The sequence below is a fragment of the Pristiophorus japonicus genome, chromosome 21 (assembly GCF_044704955.1).
Source record: "Pristiophorus japonicus isolate sPriJap1 chromosome 21, sPriJap1.hap1, whole genome shotgun sequence".
In the NCBI taxonomy this organism is placed as follows: domain Eukaryota; kingdom Metazoa; phylum Chordata; class Chondrichthyes; family Pristiophoridae; genus Pristiophorus; species Pristiophorus japonicus.
This window is the reverse complement of record NC_091997.1, coordinates 12,830,733-12,851,337: the sequence shown is the minus strand read 5'-3', so window position 1 is coordinate 12,851,337 and position 20,605 is coordinate 12,830,733. Positions and strand designations below refer to the sequence as shown.

Genomic DNA, 20,605 nt, shown 5'->3' with positions numbered 1-20,605 from the left:
TGAGGTAGATCTAGATGTCATCTGCATACAGGAGAATTCTGACATTGTGTTCTTGTATGATGTCACCAAGGGGCAGCACATAGATGAGAACTGGGAGATGATGAATAGAAATTCAAAAATACAGAGCTGATTGTGGAATTAAGGATGGTCATGGACAGTTCCTCAATATGCATTACTAGACTGAAATCATATTCAACAATACATGTCACTAGTCTGCCCTATGCACTTGTCCTAGCAATGACATAAACATTTTCTGTATTATTTAATCCTTAATAAATTGGTGAAGGAAGATTTGGGAGATATCGGGGTGGATTTTAATTCCCAGCGGCTTTTGGATAGGTGGAGGACATTGCAAATGCTCGCGGGCCTAAAGTTGAGGCTCGGTTTATTTGAATTGCTGAAACTGATGCTAAGAATTTCGACAGTTTTTTGCTTTTTGACAACAAAACATCGATTGTTTTCAAGTAAAGCTTGGATTTTTCAGGCTTCGGCAGGGAGGGAATGACGTTACATGATCTAAAAGGCTCTTACATAAATCTATTATTTGTGGATTAGAAAAAGATCACAAGACTCTGTTTTCATTCTCGGTCCTTATCTCTTTCCAGTTGGCCCTTGCCCATAATTTTTGTTTGACTTTGACTCCTCATCACATTGCTGTCAGCTGCGGCTCAATCAGTAATTTGCTCTTTCTGTTTCTTGTGCTCCTTTTTACTTTTAGTTATTTTATTCTATTTTTTTTCTCAGTTCAGGTCCAAACCCTTTTGCTGTTGACACCAGAAAACCACTCCAACCTTTGGTAGTGGACAAAGATGCCAGGAACAAAATCCTTAAGCGAGGTATGTCAATTCAACATTGATTAGCATCTTGCAAATCATTAAGAATCTGCAGGTCCGTGAACCAGAATGAAACATGTATGTGACAGAGTTAAGGTTTTAATAACAGGAGTTCTGTGCTATAATTCTGGCCAAACAAGGGAATTTTAACTTGAGAAACCATCAGGGTATTGGTGCTTGGAACCTTCCAGACAGGAGAAGTACTTTTCAGCATTTTTATTTTGATTACTAAATTTTTAAAATATGTAGCTGGCTGTAAAGCTGTAGCAAGCACAAGCAGAGCCCAGCTGTTTTCTGGCCTCATTCTCATATCGTGGTCTCAGCAATGTTATGCAGGGCAAGGGGCTGAAATTGCCCTTTTCTATCAGGTCTCTGGCCGCCTGAAAGCAGCGGCCCTGGGTCAGTGCGGAATGGCCGCTCTGTGGAGGGGCTGCCATTTCAAAAATTGCCCTTCCTCAGGTTTGGAGCGGTGTAGGGGACTGCTGCCCCCGTTTTCCCGCCACGGCGTGCACGCGCGACCCCTTATCCACCGGTGGCGACCCCTTCCCGAAATTGCCCTTCGGGAAATTGCTCCTTTCTCGGAATTGCCCCACGGGAGCAGTGCCACTGCCGGTCAGTGCCCCCAACAGCTTTTTCTGTTGGTACCCTTTTTGTGGCTTGGTGGCACAGCCGGCCCTAAAGAGGAGGTGGCACTGTCTGTAGACAGTGTATGTAGGCACCTTTAGTAATGACTCCATGAGGCAGGGTCTGATACTTAAACTGGGTAGACCTGTAATCCTTTATTTGCAGCTTCTGAGTCAGGACAACAAGCTGTGTGTTCCTTTTTATACTGGGTTACCTGCAGTGTGCAGGCAACCCTTAAGTCTCCAGCAGCAGCACCCTCTGGTGTACAGGCAAGGTGTGTACAGTGTAAGGGTACATTCAGTGTTGCATAATAGTGTTACAGACATCACACAGTAAATAGGCATGCATGCACAACAGTCGTCAACTCCATGTTATTTTTTTGTCGGCTGACTGCCAGGCCAGGCTAATAATTATGGCCGCAGTTTCGGCCGGGACGCCAATAGGCAGCCTGACACCCTCTCTTGTGTGCCAGGCCGCTGGCCCGGCCGAAACCCTCCCTGGTGGCCCAATGTTTGCCACTAAAGTGGTTGCAGAGTTCACAGCGGCCCTTCCCTTTAACGGAAGGGGAGGGACATTGTGACACATCAGTGTGATGATGTCATCAGCACGGCGCTGATGACTGGTTGGGACAGGTGAGCCGCTGCAAGAGCACTTCCGCCCACCAACCAGAACATTGCCCTGAGCCCCCAAAAATGTCAATGATATGAATTTCAAAAATGGTAGGTGCACCCTGTTTGGGGTGGGGTTCAATTTCGGCCCCCCTCATGTCTATAACATTTCTGTTTTGGCTTCCTTCAGTTGGTAAGTGCATTGCCTGCTGTGGAACTGAATCGTAGGTCATGAATTTAACTCCCTCGGCCCTGGGTTGGGATCAAGGCCAGGAGGGAAGGATTGGAGGTCTGTTGGCATCGGAGGCTGGTGGGTATCGAGTGCGGTGCAAATCGCGGTGGGGGAGGGGGGTGCGGGGGTCGGAGTGATGGCGAGCATTGATTGAACGCGGTGTCGGAAGGACCACTCCTGCTCCTCCAGGCTCCACATTCAGGAATGTAAATGTGAAACACTTACCTTGCAGGTTGCAAACGGTGCCAAGGTTTAATTTTACTGAGTGTAAAATTGGGAGGACTCAACCAGGCTTTCAGCCCCATATTTGCATGTGCCTCTGTTTCAGGCGTGGGATCTGGACGCCTATTTTTTTTTCCTTTCCAATAAGGTGGACACTGTCCTGCCTGCCAAATTGGGGGCTTCATAGACCGGTTAGGATACGAATAGCAGCACTGCATGGCCGAATTTATAGGCCAATATATTTGTTTAAGCCAAACATGTGTCGATTGGCCCACCCCATGCAAGTTACTCCTCTGAGTGTAGGTGTGGTCGGGGCTATAAATAGAGCTGGAGCGCTAGGCCCTGGAACATCATGGGCAAAGGTGCAGCAAATGAGGGTACGGGGCCCAGAAGAGCTGAGGGCCCAGGGTCAACACGGGCCAGCCCACACTGCGATATGTGTGCGCACTAGGTCCGTGCAGCAGAGCAGGTCTCCAGTCGTCCTCGTTAACCCTTGCCACTGGATAAAGACCTAGCTCTGTTGAGCCCGTGTGGTGGCTGGTGTGCAACGGTCACCACACATTAAAAAAATCCACGCACAGGCATCTTCCACCCTCTCAATTGGAGTTCAGGACTGGAACATCGGGTCCTTCATTGAAACATCTGTGAACTTTTGTGGAAGCAAGTCATCCTCGTTCGAGGGACCGCCTATGATGATGACAGTGACAAACAGATACTTTGCTGTCACATCCTTCTCAAGTATTATTACTGATTGCTCTGTTAGAGATTTTATTGTTTCCACTGATGGGGGGAGACTAGAATTAGAGGGCATGATCTTAGAATAAGGGGCCGCCCATTTAAAACAGAGATGAGGAGGAATTTCTTCTCTCAGAGGGTTGTACATCTGTGGAATTTGCTGCCTTGGAGAGCTGTGGAAGCTGGGACATTGAATAAATTTAAGACAGAAATAGACAGTTTCTTGAGCAATAAGGGGATAAGGGGTTATGGAGAGGGACGTGGAGCTGAGTCCATGATCAGATCAGCCATGATCTTATTGAATGGCGGAGCAGGCTCGAGGAGCCATATGGCCTACTCCTGTTCCTATTTCTTATGTTCTCTGATCATAGAAAGATAGGATAAGCACTAGGCTTCAATGTAATGTGGCTTAAAGAGTAACTATTTCAAAAGGCTGCCGGCCTACAGTTAATATGAATAGACCTGGTAGTTTTGAAATCAGATAAAGATTTTTAGGTTTTGGAATTTGACCGACAGTCAGATTCACATACTGCACACAAAGTACGCGGCCATCTTTGTACTGAAATAAGAAGACCCGTTATATTCAATCCTCATTTTAATCAATTATTTCCTGTTCTAGTCTATTTTAAATATAGGATTACTCTGACTTCAGATGAAAATCTAGCAACATATGCTATTTATAAAGCATTTTTTTAATAATGAAAACAACCAATTTTCTTCCTTGCTTTCCTGAAGGCATTCACTGTTGCTAGGCAAGGCTCCATGGGAACTGGCCACACTCCAGTACCTTGTTTGGAGTCATTCACCCTCTGTGATCCAAATAACAATGTTGGCTTGGCAGATAGTTCAATCACGGAGGGCATCCTTCGACAGCAATCCGGTCCTCACCCAATGTCCACACAATTGTACGTTCCAGCAGTTGTCACTGGATAGAAATGAGGAGAGCTTGTTTGTGCTCCTCAGTTCAATGATCCTGAGGCCAATTAGAGCACCAACATCTGCTGCCCCAAACAACTGGAGATCACTGAACTCAAAACTGATTTGTGATAGGTCCTACAAACTCCTGGTCGGTATAGTTTGGCCTGATTCATTTTCCCACACAATTATTGAGGGAGCTCGCTATTAAAAAATAAAATCAATAAGCAATTCTCTGTGATGAATTCCTAATGAGGGAAGACCTGCTGGCGGTGAAATTGATGTATGATACTGAATGATCAGCAAGCTCCCACTTGTTACAAATTCTCCATCACAATATAGCTTCCTGTTTAATTAAAAGCCAATTTACTAGGCCCTGTTGAGCTACTCTAAATTGTATGTGTCCTGGGTGTGACTGAGTTTTTACTAAGCTCATCTAACATTCATCATTTTTTACTGATGTATCTGAATTAAGTACAGGCATTTACTCAGCAGCACACAACTACTGGAGGCACTCAATTATATGATTGGGAATGGGTCTTTCAATTTTTGAATAGCAGGAATCTTTGGGAAGTGTGTCCACATTGTGCACCATGGGCTGTTTTAATCCAAAGCAAAGTTGGTATACAAGGTCACAAGGTGTTGCCGTCAGTGCTAAATAGTCTCCTTTTGCCTTGTCTTTTCAGGTTTTGCCACAGGCAAAGTGCCCAAGCGCCTTGATGCCATCGTGATTGGCAGTGGAATTGGAGGACTGATGGTGGTCGCGGTTCTGGCCAAAGCTGAGCAACGTATTCTGGTGCTGGAGCAGCATGACCAGGCTGGAGGCTGTTGCCACACGTTCACTGAAACGGGATTTGAATTTGATGTTGGTAATACATTTCTAAAATGCTCTCAGAATATGCTGCATATGATCTCTCTTATTTTTAATTTGTTCCTGGGATGTGGGTGTCGCTGGCAAGGCCAGCATTTATTGCCCATCCCTAATTGCCCTTAGAGGAGGTGGTGGTGAGCCGCCTTCTTGAACCGCTGCAGTCCGTGTGGTGAAGGTGCTCCCACAATGCTGTTAGGGAAGGAGTTCCCGGATTTTACCCAGCAACGAGGAAGGAACGGCGATATATTTCCAAGTTAGGATGGTGTGTGACTTGGCGGGGAATTTGAAGGTGGGGGTGTTCCCATGCGCCTGCTGCCCTTGTCCTTCTAGGTGGTAGAGGTCGCAGGTTAGGGAGGTGCTGCCGAAGAAGTATTGGTGAGTTGCTGCTGTGCATCTTGTAATGATAGTAACAGAAATAGATGGGCTACTAAATCACTTAGCTACTTCTTTATGATAATAGTTTAGGCATATCTGGCATCTTGATCTTTATCTGTTGGTCTCTTGTTTCCTTTACTTGAAGATCAGACTGTGCCTTTTGATCAATGGGATTATATTCTTGATTTGATTAACAATCTTGCGTGGAAGAAAACTTTCACAACTCAAGTTTCTTTATTGTAATAAAACATCCCAAGAAACTTCACATCGGAAAGGGCAGGCACCGAGTAGAAGTGGAGAAATGACAAGACGCAATTGAGAAGAAAGAGTTTGAGAAAGATTTTAAAGAAATGGTAAAAACGTTCAGGAATGAGTTGGAAAGAGTGGTATCAAGGTATCTGAATGCTCTGCCCCCTAAAAGAGCAGCCTTTGGATGCACCAAAGACCAGAGTCAGAGGAGCTGTGAGTGGGGCTGGAGGAGGTTGTGGAGGCAGAAACAGACAAGGCCTCAAGGGATTTGTAAACCAGGAAATAGATTTTGAATTTAGTTTGTTGCACGACAGTAAGCGAGTAGGGGGTCATTGAATGGAGTGCTGATGAATAAATAACATAGGATGCAGGCAGCAGAGTCTTGGAACAGATAGAGGCTATAGTGGCAGTTGTGTACAGGCCCCCTGGTAGCAGCTGTGAAGTGGTAGAATGTATAAATGCAGAGATTAGACAAGCGTGTAGCAAAGGCAGAATGGTTTTAATCGGGGATTTTAACTTTCATATAGATTGGGATAAGCATACCAGCTCATGTCAGAAAGACAATGAATTTCTTGAGTGTGTTCAGGATCATTTTCTGCAACAACGGGGGGAATTGCAACACCAAAAAGCATGTGGTTTGGGGGCGGGTTAGAGATTCAATAGTTAAAAATCTGAATCCCGACCCCAACCCGCCCACTTTCGGTTTTAACTGAGGCAGGGCAGGTTGGGGAGAGGTTGGTGCGGACAGTAAAAACAGGTCCCAGGAGGCAGGTTGGCATTTTAAATATTAAAATGAGTCTCCATGCCTCAGGTTGATTCGTCATTTTAAATTTGACTCTGGCTGGTTGGGTTTCCCAGGATGCGGGAAACCTGCCAGCTAAAAGAAGGCGAGGACTGCTGTATCCAGGAGGTAAGTGCCTTTCCATCCCTGCTGGATCCAGCATCTCTGCCTCGCCAACACCCCTCCACCCCTCCCCCATGATCGGACAACACCACCCGACCCTCCCGATCTCACCCCGAGGCCACCGATCTACCCCTTGGGACCTCCAATCTGCCCCCCAAGCATCCAACACCCTCCCATAAGGCCTCCGTTCTCCGATCCTCCACTTTGGCCTCCGATCTCCGATCCTCCCCTCTGGCCTCCGATCCCTAGCCCCCGACCCTCCCTCTAGCCTTTCAACCTCCGCCCTCTGGCCCCTAATCACCCTACGGCCTCCCCCGCCAGACTCCCATCCCTCCCTACTTCCTCTCTGCAGCCTGGTGCCCACAGGCCTATCCACCTGAACGCTAGCCAGCCTTTCCATCTGGCTGCTGCGGGTGGGAGTGAGTGATTTGAAATGCTAATTAGGCCCTGCCATTAAGTTCGGCAGTGCCTGTGGGGAAACCCACTCTCCCTGGTTTCCCAACCACATTTCAGCTCCCTCCCCCAGCTCCCCCACACTCCTCCAAATTAAACTTCTGGCAAATATGTCCTGGAACCAACAGGTGGTCATGTTCCCATGCGCCTGCTGCCCTTGTGTTTCTAGGTGGTAGAGGTCGCGGGTTTGGGAGGTGCTGTCGAAGAAGCCTTGGCGAGTTGCTGCAGTGCATCTTGTAAATGGTACACACTGCAGCCACGGTACATCGGTTATGGACGGAGTGAATGTTTAAGATGATGGATGGGGTGCCAATCAAGCAGGCTGATTGTCCTCGATGGTGTCGAGCTTCTTGAGTGTTGTTGGAGCTGAACTCATTCAGGCAAGTGGAGAGTATTTCATCTCACTCCTGACTTGTGCTTTGTAGATGGTGGAAAAGTTTTGGGGAGTCAGGAGGTGAGACACTCACTGCAGAATAATCAGCCTCTGACCTGCTCTTGTTGCCACATAATTTATGTGGCTGGCCCAATTATGCTTCTGGTCAATGGTGACCCCCAGGATGTTAATGGTGAGGGATTCGACGATGGTAATGCCATTAAATGTCAAGGGGCTGTGGTTAGAATCTCGCTTGTTGGAGATAGTCATTGCCTGGCACTTGTGTGATGCAAATATTACTTGCCACTTATCAGCCCAAGCCTGAATGTCATCCAGGTCTTGCTGTATCCCCACTTCTGACCTTATGATGGAGGGAAGTTCATTGATGAAGCAGCTTAAGATAGTTGGGCCTAGGACGCTGCCCTGAGGTACTCCTACAGCGATGTCCTGGGGCTGAGATGATTGACCTCCAACCACCACAACCATCTTCCTTTGTTGCTCCAACTGCTGCCTGAGAATGAGATCAGCGAGTTCAGCACAGACTGGGAATCTGAGAACCTGGTCTGTAGGTATAAAATTTAATATAAGAAACGATTATTATTGATCCATACTTCCTATGTTTTCAGGTATCCATTATGTAGGACAAATGCATGAATGTGGACTGCTGAGAGTAATCATCGACCAAATCACTGAGGGACAGTTGGAATGGGTTCGAATGAATGAGCAATACGATACTATCATCCTGGGTAAAAATGATAACTGTCATGAATATGAGCTGCACAGAGGGAAACTAGAGTTTGTTGATGCTTTGAAGAGACAGTTTCCAAAGGAGGAACAAGCAATAGAGAAATTTATGGAACTTGTAAAGGTAATTTTATGGCAACAAATGTATTCATTTTGTATCATTGAAACATTGGTATCAGGCAAAACCAAGGTACTTTTCTTTTTGAAAAATCAGCTCCTAATTAGTTTGCAATACATGTACACCATCCTCCTCAGCATTTCTATCGATCTCTTATGCATTTCTGACATACATTCTCTTCTTGTTCTCATCCCTGGTTTAAATAATGCCATTAACAATATTCACTTACAATGAACTTGTTGTCAGACACATCATTCATCTCAGCTTAAGTTGCCGGGATCTGGAACGCTCCACCTGAAAAGATGGCGGAATCTGGTTCCATAAATTGTTTAAAAAGGGAGTTGGACGGGTAGCTGAGGATGCAGAACCGACGGGGATAGGGACAAAAGCGAGGTGTGGGACTGAGCACCATTGCTCTTTCAAAGAGCCAGCACTGGCACGCCTCCTTCAGTGCTGTAAGTTTCTACCATTCTAAGTGTATTTAATGTAAAATATATCCTGGCAATAATCATACCTCCTTCTCCAAGGAGCTTCTTCAGCATACTGATTTGGTCTTCTTATCTAAGGGAGAATATACTTGCTTTAGAGGCGGTGCAATGTAGATTTACTAGACTGATTCTTGGGATGAGGGGATTGTCATAGAATCATAGAATGGTTACAGCACGGAAGGCCATTCAGCCTGTCGAGCCCATGCCAACTCTCAGCTAGTCCCACTCCCCCGCCCTTTCCCCGTAGCCCTGCAATTTATTTTCCTTCAGATACTGACCCAACTCCCTTTTGAAAGATGAAATTGAGTCTGCTCCATCATCCTTTCCGGCAGATCTTAACCAACTCGCTGTGTAAAAAAAGTTTTTTCTTACATTGCCTTTGGTTCTTTTGCCAATCACCTTAAATCTGTGTCCTCTGGTTCTTGACCCTTCTGCCAATGGGAACAGTTTCTCTCTATCTACTCGGTCCAGACCCCTCATGATTTTCAACACCTCCATCAAATCTCCTCTCAACCTTCTCTGCTCCAAGGAGAACAACCCCAGCTTCTCCAGTCTATCAATGTAACTGAAGTCCCTCATCCCTGGAATCATTCTCGTAAATCTTTTCTGCACCCTCTCTAAGGCCTTCACATCCTTCCTAAAGTTTGCTGCCCAGAATTGGACACAATACTCCAGTTGGGGCTGAACCAGTGTTTTATAGAGGTTCATCAAAATGTCCACACTTTTGTACTCTATACCTCTGTTTATGAAGCCCAGGATCCCATAAACCATTTTAATTGCTTTCTCAACCTGCTCTGCCACCTTCAACGATTTATGCACACATACCCCCAGGTCTCTATGTTCATGCACCTCCTTTAGGATTGTACCATTTAGTTTATATGTCCTCTCCTCATTCTTTCTCCAAAATGCATCAATTCACATTTTTCTTTGTTAAGTTTCATCTGCCACGTGTCCGCCCACTTCACCAGCCTGTCTATGTCTTCCTGAAGTCCATCACTCCCCTCCTGATCGTTCACTATACTTCCAAGTTTTGTTTCATCTGCAAATTTTGAGGCAGTGCAACGAAGGTTCACCAGACTGATTCCTGGGATGGGGGGATTGTCCTATGAGGAGAGATTGAGTAGACTAGGCCAATATTCTCTAGAGTTTAGAAGACTGAGAGGTGATCTCATTGAAACATACAAAATTCTTACAGGGCTTGACAGGGTAGATGCAGGGAGGATGTTTCCCCTGGCTGGGGAGTCCAGAACCAGGGCTCACAGTTTCAGAATAAGGGGTCGGCCATTTAGGACTGAGATGAGAAAACATTTCTTCATTCAGTGGGTGGTGAATCTCTGGAATTCTCTACCCCAGAGGGCTGTGGGTGCTCAGTCATCGAGTATATTCAAGACAGAGTGCGATAGATTTTTAGACACTAAGGGAATCAAGGAATATAGGGACAGTGCGGGAAGGTGGAGTTGAGGTAGAAGATCAGCCATGATCTTATTGAACAGCAGAGCAGGCTCGAAGGGCTGTTTGGACTACCCGTCTGTCGTGGAAGTGATTTAAACAAAACTATGAAACCTAAATTGTGCCAATATTTTCTGCACATTTTGTCATTTATGTTCTTTTTTACTAATGTAAATTTTTTTTTCAAATGTAGTCAGCAAAAGTATAAATGGTTTCAGCTTTATCCATCACTCATCTCTCAGATGGCCCTCTAGCTCCACCTACAGGTCACTAGCTGTGTCTCACGGCTTTTTTTAAGAGATCTCCGCTGATAACATATTTTGCTGAATAATTCAGTATATAACATTAAATAGCTATAACTATACACGTAAACATTAACGTTCCAAAATTGTTTGGCAGAATATTGCCATTTAAACTACTACAGGAGACTTTGTTCAAAATGTTTAGGCTGTTTGCATAATGAAAATGACAGGGCTTCGGTTATGTGAAGTTGTATCAAAGCAATAAAAGATCATGGGGCCGATATTTCCCTGTTGTGCACCTCCTGTTGGCATCTCCGGGGGGCATTAATGGAGGGGGGGTTTGCGGGGTGGGGGGGGGTGGCTGCCAGCCCCAGCGAAATTGCTCGGGAATTAGCAGAGGCGCGAATGCATTAGCACGCACCCCGCAGGGAGCGTCCCGGGCGGCTGTGCCAGCGATGATGACGTCATCAGCGAATGCGCCGAATCCTTTCCACCCCACAGCGGAAATTGGCCAGCGCCCCATGAGGCCGCTGTGGGCGATGCCCGCGCCAGCTTCACAGGTCACAAGCCAGGGTGAAAGTTAAAGGGGAAGTCCACTGCCCCATATGCCGTCACTTTCCCCCCCCCCCCCCCCCCCCGACTCACCGGTCAGGTCATGGGGGTCCGGGCTGCAATCGTGCAGCACAGCATGGCAAGTTTCATCCCCGGTGGCCCAGTGGAAGCCATCAAAGGGCCTGCAGAGCACGCAGTGAACCCCCCCCCCCCCAATTCACAGAAGGGGAGGGGCATTGAAACACGTCAGTGCAACCTGGAGAGCCCGCGTAGTGCCCTGTAGCGCCCCGATCCCACCCCGAAAGGAAGTGGAACGTGCGACATTGCTCTCCACTTCCTGTGTGGGGCGGTAACCCGAATTTCTCTTCCGGGGCAGAACTTCTGCACCGGGCACAGAATGTCCGGCCCCAGAGAGGTTACCGCCCCCAACCGGGGCAAGAGTCGAATTCACCCCCAATGGCCCAGAAACTTGGGCGCGTGCATTTTTTGTTTGGGGGGTGGGGGGGAGGGGGGGTCGTTGTTCAGAGTTCATTCCCTGTGCCTGAAACATTTTATTTATTCATTCATGGGATGTGGGCATCGCTGGCAAGGCACTATTTCGAAGAAAAGCAGGGGAGTTCTCCCTTCTGTTCTGACCAATATTTATCCCTCAACCAGCATTACTAAAACAGATGATCTGGTCATTATCACATTGCTGTTTGTGGGAACTTGCTATGCCCAAATGAGCTGCTGTGTTTCCTAGATTACAATAGTGACTACACTTCAAAAGCACTTCCTTGGCTGTAAAGTGCTTTGGGATGTCCTGAAGTTGTGAAAGGTGCTATATAAATGCAAAACGTTTTTGCCTTCTTTCCTCCTCTTCCAGCGGTCCCGAAGGCAGACCCAGAAGCAGACCCATTTTTCCACAATAAATAGCTGAAGCCCTTTGCACAGACCAAGTGCTAAAGATGCAAAAAGTCACTTTCCAAAACTTTGCCAAACCAATATCTCAGCCACAGAAGTCTAAACAAACTCCACCAAGCCCACTAGCAGCCTGAAATGAATAACCAAAGACTTACCTGAGTGCAATTGAAACTCACTATAAATATTGGTGATGCAGATTGCCTGACTACTGTTGTAGCCAAGAATCACCGAGCGGGCCTAGGAACCAGTGAAATGGCAATTCCACAATTGCAATTGATCAGCCGAAGGACTCTAATTTGCATATTTTAATTGTCTGAGCACTCCATTCAGGCAGCTGCCCGGGACAACTAAAAGTCGCCCAAACCAATATGGCAACTGCCGAACCTCCGGGAAAGATCAGGGGTGAGATTTCACCAACCCCAATCTGTCCCCGTTACATTCATTTCACGCTCCGAAATCAGGCGCGACAAAGCCCAATTCCTCCCTCCATATTTGGTGGGACAATCTGGGATACTGCTAAAGTCACAATACTGCTTCTCCTTGTCTTCATTTCATTTTGCACACTCTTTAAATAGTTACTGTGCATCATCCCCATCTGAACACTTCACCGCCGCCTACAGTCTTCCGCGGTTTGTTCTCTCATAATTGCTTTCAGATCAGCCCAGTCAGGTGAATGTCCTTATCCTGTTTGAATCTTCAGGAGACAGGTTGCTTTTAAAATGCCTGATTGTTACTTAATCACGAAAATTAAAAATTAAAAACTGGTAATGAGAATTCTAATTAGCTTTAAGATACTACTGGCCCAGCAAGAAATCAGTGTCTTCAGGAGAGGAGAAATGGAAAAAGATAAAACACTGAGGGGGAGAAATTCAGTCGTGCCTCTGTTGCGGTGGTGTCCCGGGCGGAGCGGTAACTTTTGCGCCGGCAAATGGATTACGTCTGTCGCTGCAAAATCCATCAACTGGACCCGGATGTTTGGAGCGGAGCACTAAGGGAGGCATTGCACACCTCTTTTAGGGCGCTAGGCCGGCTGAGCAAGTGAAAATCCCGAGTTAAACAGCCGGCCTCGGAGCACTATAAGAGGGGTCACGGGGAACAAAAAAAAACCCACCAAAAACATTCCCAATAAATAACTCACACCACCACAACATAAATGACAAAAAAAAACAATCACACTTACCTGAGGTGGACATTACTTAGCCCACTGCGGCCGTTACAGCTCGGACCGCCCGCTTTCACTGGCGTTCCCACCAGGGCGCTATGGAGCGCTACAGGTCAGGCAGCCAAAAATCGAGCCGGTCTCGCGACTCGGGGGTATTGCACAGCACCTCGCCACTTCTAGGCGGTAATGCTCCACGCCCCATCGAAACCTGCACCGAATGTCCCGGCCGCCCGCCCGGGAGTGCTTACCGCTGCCAATTGCTGCCCCTCCGGGACACTAACACGGGTGACTGAAGACTGAAAATGCAGCCCTGAGAATGTTGCGGCGGAGTTAAACGACCGAATCTCTGCCGATGTTGCTTCACTTCCCTCACACAATTGGAGCGAAAGTAACTCTGCAAACCTTAGTACTCAAGCAAGATAAAGATTTTCAAATCACTAAAAGGATACTGATGTTAAATGTTCATTTTTAAAAGAAAGGTGATGTCCGGTCTCCTTCTTTGAAAGAGTAATCTGTGTCGACCTGAGACACAGTAACGATTCATGAGGGTCAGTCATATTCCATTCCGTGACATAGTCAATCCACAGCGAAGTGAAGCTTCACTGAGGCACAGCGAGGGTATTGCAGTTGTACATTCTTTTGCTAAATAATCTATGAAGAGATCATTATTAATATCTTAAAAGTGTACTTTGTAATTCAGTTCCAAGAACACGAAATGGCAACATTTTCGTTAACTCTGTTTGATTTTGCAGCGGGTTTCAAAACAAGTATCTCTGATGGCTATGCTGAAAATGATCCCCGACCCATTAGCCAAATTTCTTGTCAGCACAGACGTTGTCCATTGGATCTCCGCGATATTTAAGGTTGCAAGCACAAGTCTTGCAGAGGTGGTTAATGAACTGACTGAGAACCAGGATCTCAGAGCAGTGTTTTGTTACATGTTTACAGGTAAGGGGAGGTTTCTATTTCCCATGTTACTCTTCTCAAACAGGTAAAATCACCGATAAAGGCCTTAGATTACGATCACGTTAACCTGTTAATGTCTTTCAGATGCTGATTCAGATGACCTCCTGTATATTTCTGTATTCTGTTTTTTTTTTTCGAAGTCATCACTGACGTCTTTACTTGGGGCAGCCATCACAATGTATGAGTGAACATAGCAGCATTTCACTTGGGTTTGATAGCGCAGACACATTCAGAAATGCAAAGCAAAGCAACTTTCTATCTTTTCCTCGCATTGTCCAAATATTTTGCTTCATCGCAGTTTCTTCCTGCTTTTATGACTCTTGATTTATAAATGATTCACACAAGGAGCTTAACACCATGCATTTGATCAGCAGCCCATCCACTAGCTTAAACATCCCCCCTCTCCACCATCTGCATACCGTGCCTGCTGTGTGTACCATCTCCCTCCACCACTGGCATACCGTGCCTGCTGTGTGTACCATCTCCCTCCACCACTGGCATACCGTGCCTGCTGTGTGTACCATCTCCCTCCACCACTGGCATACCGTACCTGCTGTGTGTACCATCTCCCTCCACCACTGGCATACCGTACCTGCTGTGTGTACCATCTCCCTCCACCACTGACATACCGTACCTGCTGTGTGTACCATCTCCATACAGGATGCACTGCAGCAGCTTATGATCCCCATGAGCACCAACATCACAAAGACATTAGGAAGATTTCCTATGGTTGACATTTCTAGGGAAGTCATAACCATCTTGTTTTCACTGAGTAAGAAAATCCAATCAACACATTTACACAATTGCCACATATCGCGACCAGGATATTCCCACCTCCCACGGTGAGCGTACCACATTTCTAATGTCCATTCAGGAGTCATACAAGCAATTGTTTTTTTTTAAAGATCTTACAGAACCAACTACTGATAGACAAGAATTTTTTGGGATGTGGGCATCCCTGGCAAGGCCAGCATTTATTGCCCATCCCTAATTGCCCTTGAGAAGGTGGTGGTGAGCCGCCACCTTCAACCGCTGCAGTCCGTGTGGTGAAGGTAGTCCCACAGTGCTGGTAGGGAGGGAGTTCCAGGAATTGGACCCAGCGACGATAAAGGAACGACGATATATTTCCAAGTCAGGATGGCGTGTGACTTGGAGGGGAACGTGGAGGTGGTGATGTTCCCATGCACCTGCTGCCCTTGTTCTTATAGGTGGTAGAGGACATGGGTTTGGGAGGTGCTGCCACAGAAGCCTTGGCGAGTTGCTGCAGTACATCTTGTAGATGGTACATACTGCAGGCACCTTTCGCCGGTGGTGGAGGGAGTGAATGATTAAGATAGGGTACCAATCAAGCGGGCCACTTTATCTTAGATGGTGTCAAGCTTCTTGAGTGTTGCTGGAGGTGCACTCGTCCAGGCAAGTGGAGAGTATTCCATCACAGTCCTGGCTTGTGCCTTGGAGATGGTGGAAAGGCTTTGGGGAGTCAGGAGGTGAGTCACTCGCTGTAGAATACCAACTTCCGACCTGCTCTTTTAACCACAGTATTTTTGTGGCTGGTTCAGTTAAGTTTCTGGTCAATGGTGACCCCCAGGATGTTGATGGTGGGAGATTTTACCAGGGCCATTGAATGTCAAGGGGAGGTGGTTGGGCTCTCTCTTGGTGGAGATTGTCATTGCCTGGCACTTATGTAGCCACGAATGTTCACTAAAATGAAACTGTGCACGATTTAACACATGCATGCAGCGTAACCTTTATGGAGTGTTGATCTCAGACACACGGAAATTACTGCATGGTCATACAGATTGTATCTTTATGGTATAAATTACAGCTTTCTTATATATTCTGATCGGTCTGAAAAGACAGACACAGGGCCTATGGTGAGTTTGAAAATAAAATTAAAAATTTCTGTTTGCCTCACTAGGTCTCACTCCCAAAGATACCAGCTTTGTTATGAATGCACTACTCGTACATCACTATAAGCGTGGAGCCTGGTATCCCAAAGGAGGAGCCAGCGAGATTGCCTTCCATATTATCCCAGTCATACAGAGGGGAGGTGGGGCTGTTCTTGTGCATGCTCCTGTTCAACGGATATTGATAAACAAAGATGGGGGTGACATTGGTGAGTTTAAGTTCACAATGCTTTTCTTTGTCTCTGCCTTTCCACTTATCTGCCCCTCCTTAGCCAGAATGGCAGGACAATATAGCTTTCAGGAATCTGTCAGTGCTATTCTTTGGTCACCCCACCTCCAGGCCTTTTAGCACAGCTTTTGACAGGACAATTTCTTCCCCATCCCAAACAGACTTTCACTTCACCTTTACAGCTTCACCTGATGAACAGGGGAGTTATCCCCGGTGTGCTGGCCAATACTGATCCCTTAATCAGCATCACTAAAACAGATTATCTGGTCTTTATCACATTGCTGTTTGTGGGAGTTTGCTGTGTGTAAATTGGCTGCCGCGTTTACTACATGACAACAGTGATTACATTCCAAAAGTACTCCATTGACTGTAAAGTGCTTTGAGACGTCCAGTGGTCATGGAAGGCGCTATATAAATCCAAGTTTTTCTTCCTTTCTTTAGACTACCCAGCTCAAATGAGCATCGGTTCACCCTAACTAAAGCTAAGTACAAATATCAATCAAGACAGAAATTCAAACTCTAGTTTCCGATTTGAAAGTCCAATACCTGACCATTTTAGTTACCAGAAATGTCCTCTGCGTAACCTGATTTATTTAGACACTTTTAATATTAAAATATTAAGTGTCTAAATAAATCAGGTTAAGCGGAGGACATTTATATTTAATACGAGTTCTTTATCAACTGCAAATAAGGAAGCCTAAACGCACATTGTATTCTGTTCAGGGACTAATTAAATAATATAGGCAATAAAACAGGAGTTTTTCCAACCTTGAAAGGGGGCCTCTGAAAGGAGAAAGATATTTAAGATAGTAAATATTATAGAAAAGATAAATCTGGAAAATTATTTTAAGTTAAGTTGAGAATAGGCCAAGAGAAAACAGATTCAAACTAGTGAAAGAAAATGGTATGATATCTAGTAGTTCTTCTTCAAATGAAGAGTAATTAGTGGACTCCTGGCCAGATTATTGGAGACAAAACCCCAGCATCATTTAAGAACCAATTGGATGCTGTACTGAGGTACATGTGGGTGCCTCTGGGCGAATTAAGATTGGTCAATGGCCTTCCTAATACCGTAATTATCTTGTGATCTTATGTGTGGTCAAAATATCACTCAAATATTAGTTTACACTCTTAACAATTATGTGGCCAATTTTACATCAGGAGCATTTACACCATTGCAATCTTTAGCAGCATCAACTGCACGCCTACTGGTGTACATTCAGTTGTGGGACAGTAACGGAAACCCAATTTGTCTCATATCTCCCAATCTATCAAAGCTCCATCAACAGCCTTGTAAATGCACGGAGCCAGTTCAGTACATCAACGTGCTGACACTGTGATGGAAAGTAGCGGACTGGGCTGCCTAACACCTGCTCCCAGTCTGCATGCCTTTCCTTTTTAAATTTTTTTTTAATGTAGAAGTGGAAAATACTGCTCTGTAACTGCACTCTCCTGCAGAGGTTTTAATGACGCCCAATTTGGAAATCATAGATCATGGCCCAGAATTTAAAGCCAGCAGCAAAGAAAGCTGGCCCCGAAAAACGTTGCCCACAGAGATCGCGCGATCTCGCAATGTCACTGGTGAAAAGTCTGCCTTTTTTAACTTGTAATTGATTGCAGCGCTCTGTAGTGGAAACTCCATAGTGTGAGCTGCTGTGACATCAACAAGCTGTCTAAGCAGCCAATCACATTGCAGAATTCTCACAGACAGGAAACCAGGAAATGAGAAGCTGCTTTTACATGATAGAGAGCAAAACACAGATTGGGCTCTCAATAAGGTAGAACCTGAATTATCATCAACAAACTTTGAATTTTTTTTTTTAAGTTTCTTAAAAATTGTAATTTTTTATCATATTAGAGCAATTTGACACACCACAAAATTAAAATTAGTTTTCAGGACTATTACATTTGTTTATCTACATGGTCCCACTCGGCGACATCATCCGAAAACACAGCGTCACTTTCCACATGTATGCTGATGACACCTAGCTCTACCTCACTACCACTTCTTGTGAACCCTCCACTGTCTCTATATTGCCAGACTGCTTGTCCGACATGCAGTACTGGATGAGTAGAAATTTCCTCTAAATAAATATTGGGAAGACCGAAGCCATCGTCTTCGGTCCCCGCCACAAACTCCGTTCCCAAGCCACCGACTCCATCCCTCTCCCCGACAACTGTCTGAGGCTCAACGAGACTGTTCGCAACCTTGGTGTCATATTTGACCCGGAGATGAGCTTTCAACCACATATCCGCGCCATCACTAAGACCAACTATTTCCACCTCCGGAACATCGCTCAACTCCACTCCTGCCTCAGCTCATCCGCTGCTGAAACCCTCATCCATGCTTTTGTTTCCTCTAGACTTGACTACTCTAACACACACCTGACTGGCCGCCCACGATCTATCTTCCATAAACTTGAGGCCATCCAAAACTCTGCTGCCCGGAACTAACTCGCACCAAGTCCCGTTCACCCATCACCCCTGTGCTAGCTGACCTACATTGTCTCCTGGTTAAGCAACACCTCAATTTTAAAATGCTCATCCTTGTTTTCAAATCCCTCCATGGCCTCGCCGCTCCCTATCTCTGTAATCTCCTCCAGCCTCTCGACCCTCTTGAGCATCCCCAATTTTAATTACTTCACTATTGGTGGCTATGCCTTCAGCTGCCAAAGCTCTAAGCTCTTGAATTCCCTCCATAAACCTCTCCATCCCTCTACTTAATTTTCCTCCTTTAAGACACTCCTTAAAACCTACCTCTTTGACCAAGCTTTTGGTCATCTGCGCTAATATCTCCTTATGTGGCTCAGTCAAATTTTGTTTGATAACGCACCTTGGGACGTTTTACTACATTAAAGATGATATATAAATACAAGTTGTTATTATTGATGTTCTTTAGCAGTCAATATGCTGTTCAAACCTTAGTTATACCGAATCCAACACGGCTTAGCATTTCATTTTATTACCGCGGAAAAGCTCAAGTTATTATCAATTTAACTGCTTTCCCTAACTGCACGGACTGCCGGCTATGGGGTGGAGGGACCACAACACAGTCAGTGTTAGAGCAGTGAATCACTGACCACAACTTCAAGATTTCCATGTTTAGATGTACATGCGCTACATCCTGAAGTTGCGGTCAGTTTCAAAGGGGTGATAACGGCAAATGCTATTAGTTTGCCATTATTACCCACTGCAAATTCCGGCACCATGTGCAGAACACCATGGGGGCTGAAATTGTCCTCTACCCAAAACGAGTGGCAACTGCCGCTTTTGAAGTGTTCCGTCCGCTCCAATGCATGGGGCAGATGATCCGGAGAAATTCAGCTTTTTGGCTGATGTTTCTGGTCGGAGCGGTGTTGGTGTGGGGAGAGAGGGTGGAAGTCGGGATGGGTCGGAGTATCCGCCACTAGCGGGTTGGAAGTGGCGGTGGGTCAGAGTGGCCGACGCTTCAAGTCATCAGCGCCGCGCTAATGATGTCATCGCAATGTCCCTCCCCTTCAGTTAAAGGGGAGGGCCGCTGCGAACTCTGCAGCCACTTTAGTGGCAAACACTGGGCCACCAGGGAGGGTTTCGGCCGGGCCAGCGGCCTGGCATCTAAGAGGGGGTGCCAGGCTGCCTATTGGCGGCCCGGTCAAACCCGCGGGCATAATTGTCGACCTGACCTGGCAGTCGGCCGACAAAAAAAAACATGAAGTTGCCAGTAGCACCACCTCCCCTTTAAGGGCGACCATACCGCCAAGCCACCGAAAGGGCACCGACAGCAAAAGCGGTTGGGGGGCACCGGCCGGCGACGGCAATCCCGCGGGGCAATTTCAAAAAAGGGTCATCACCGATTGGCAAGGGGTCAGCGCGGGCACCACTCCATAAGTAAAGGAGGACAATATCAAAAATGGCGGCCCCTCCACGGCAACTCGGCGGCCAGTCCACATCGATCCGTAACCACCGCTTTCAGGGGGCCACGGGCTTATAGTAAGGGGCAATTTCGGCCCCCATATTTCTGTCTTCTGAATTAGCCTTTGGTGAGCTTAAAGGAGAGCAGAGGCACCAGACAGTATATAATTATGGGTACAGTGGTGCACAGAGATCTATTTGGTAATGCTCTCCCAAAATCCAGGGAAAATATAAATTAAAATGGAAGTAGTATAGCTCCAAATTTCACATCAAGTAAAATGGATAGAGTGGGAAAAGCCATTTCCTCACTCCCATTAACACCCCACATCAACAGACTCCCATTCACACTGTTAGAAGATCAGATTTATCTATTTTCTTACAAGGCCCCACATCAACAAACTCACAGTGCCATTTTAAGTAATGGTTGAAGTAAAGTATGCTTACAGCTCTTAAGTCATAACATAACCTTAGTTCTCATCTGTATCACTAGCAACATGGCTAATTTTGGTCAGGAATTTTGAGCCAATGAAGATTGGAAGTTATAGTTTCCAGGTGATGTG

The 20,605-nt window shown here is 46.1% G+C and overlaps 1 protein-coding gene across 1 annotated transcript in view; it reads left to right on the top strand.

Moving 5' to 3' along the window:
* Nucleotides 1–20,605, top strand: part of LOC139234092 (all-trans-retinol 13,14-reductase) — a 45,313-nt gene that overhangs the window by 9,878 nt on the left and 14,830 nt on the right. The window contains 5 exon segments of the mRNA XM_070865020.1: nt 745–836; nt 4,856–5,038; nt 8,021–8,262; nt 13,805–14,000; nt 15,937–16,137. Coding sequence (XP_070721121.1) covers nt 745–836; nt 4,856–5,038; nt 8,021–8,262; nt 13,805–14,000; nt 15,937–16,137 — 914 coding nt within the window.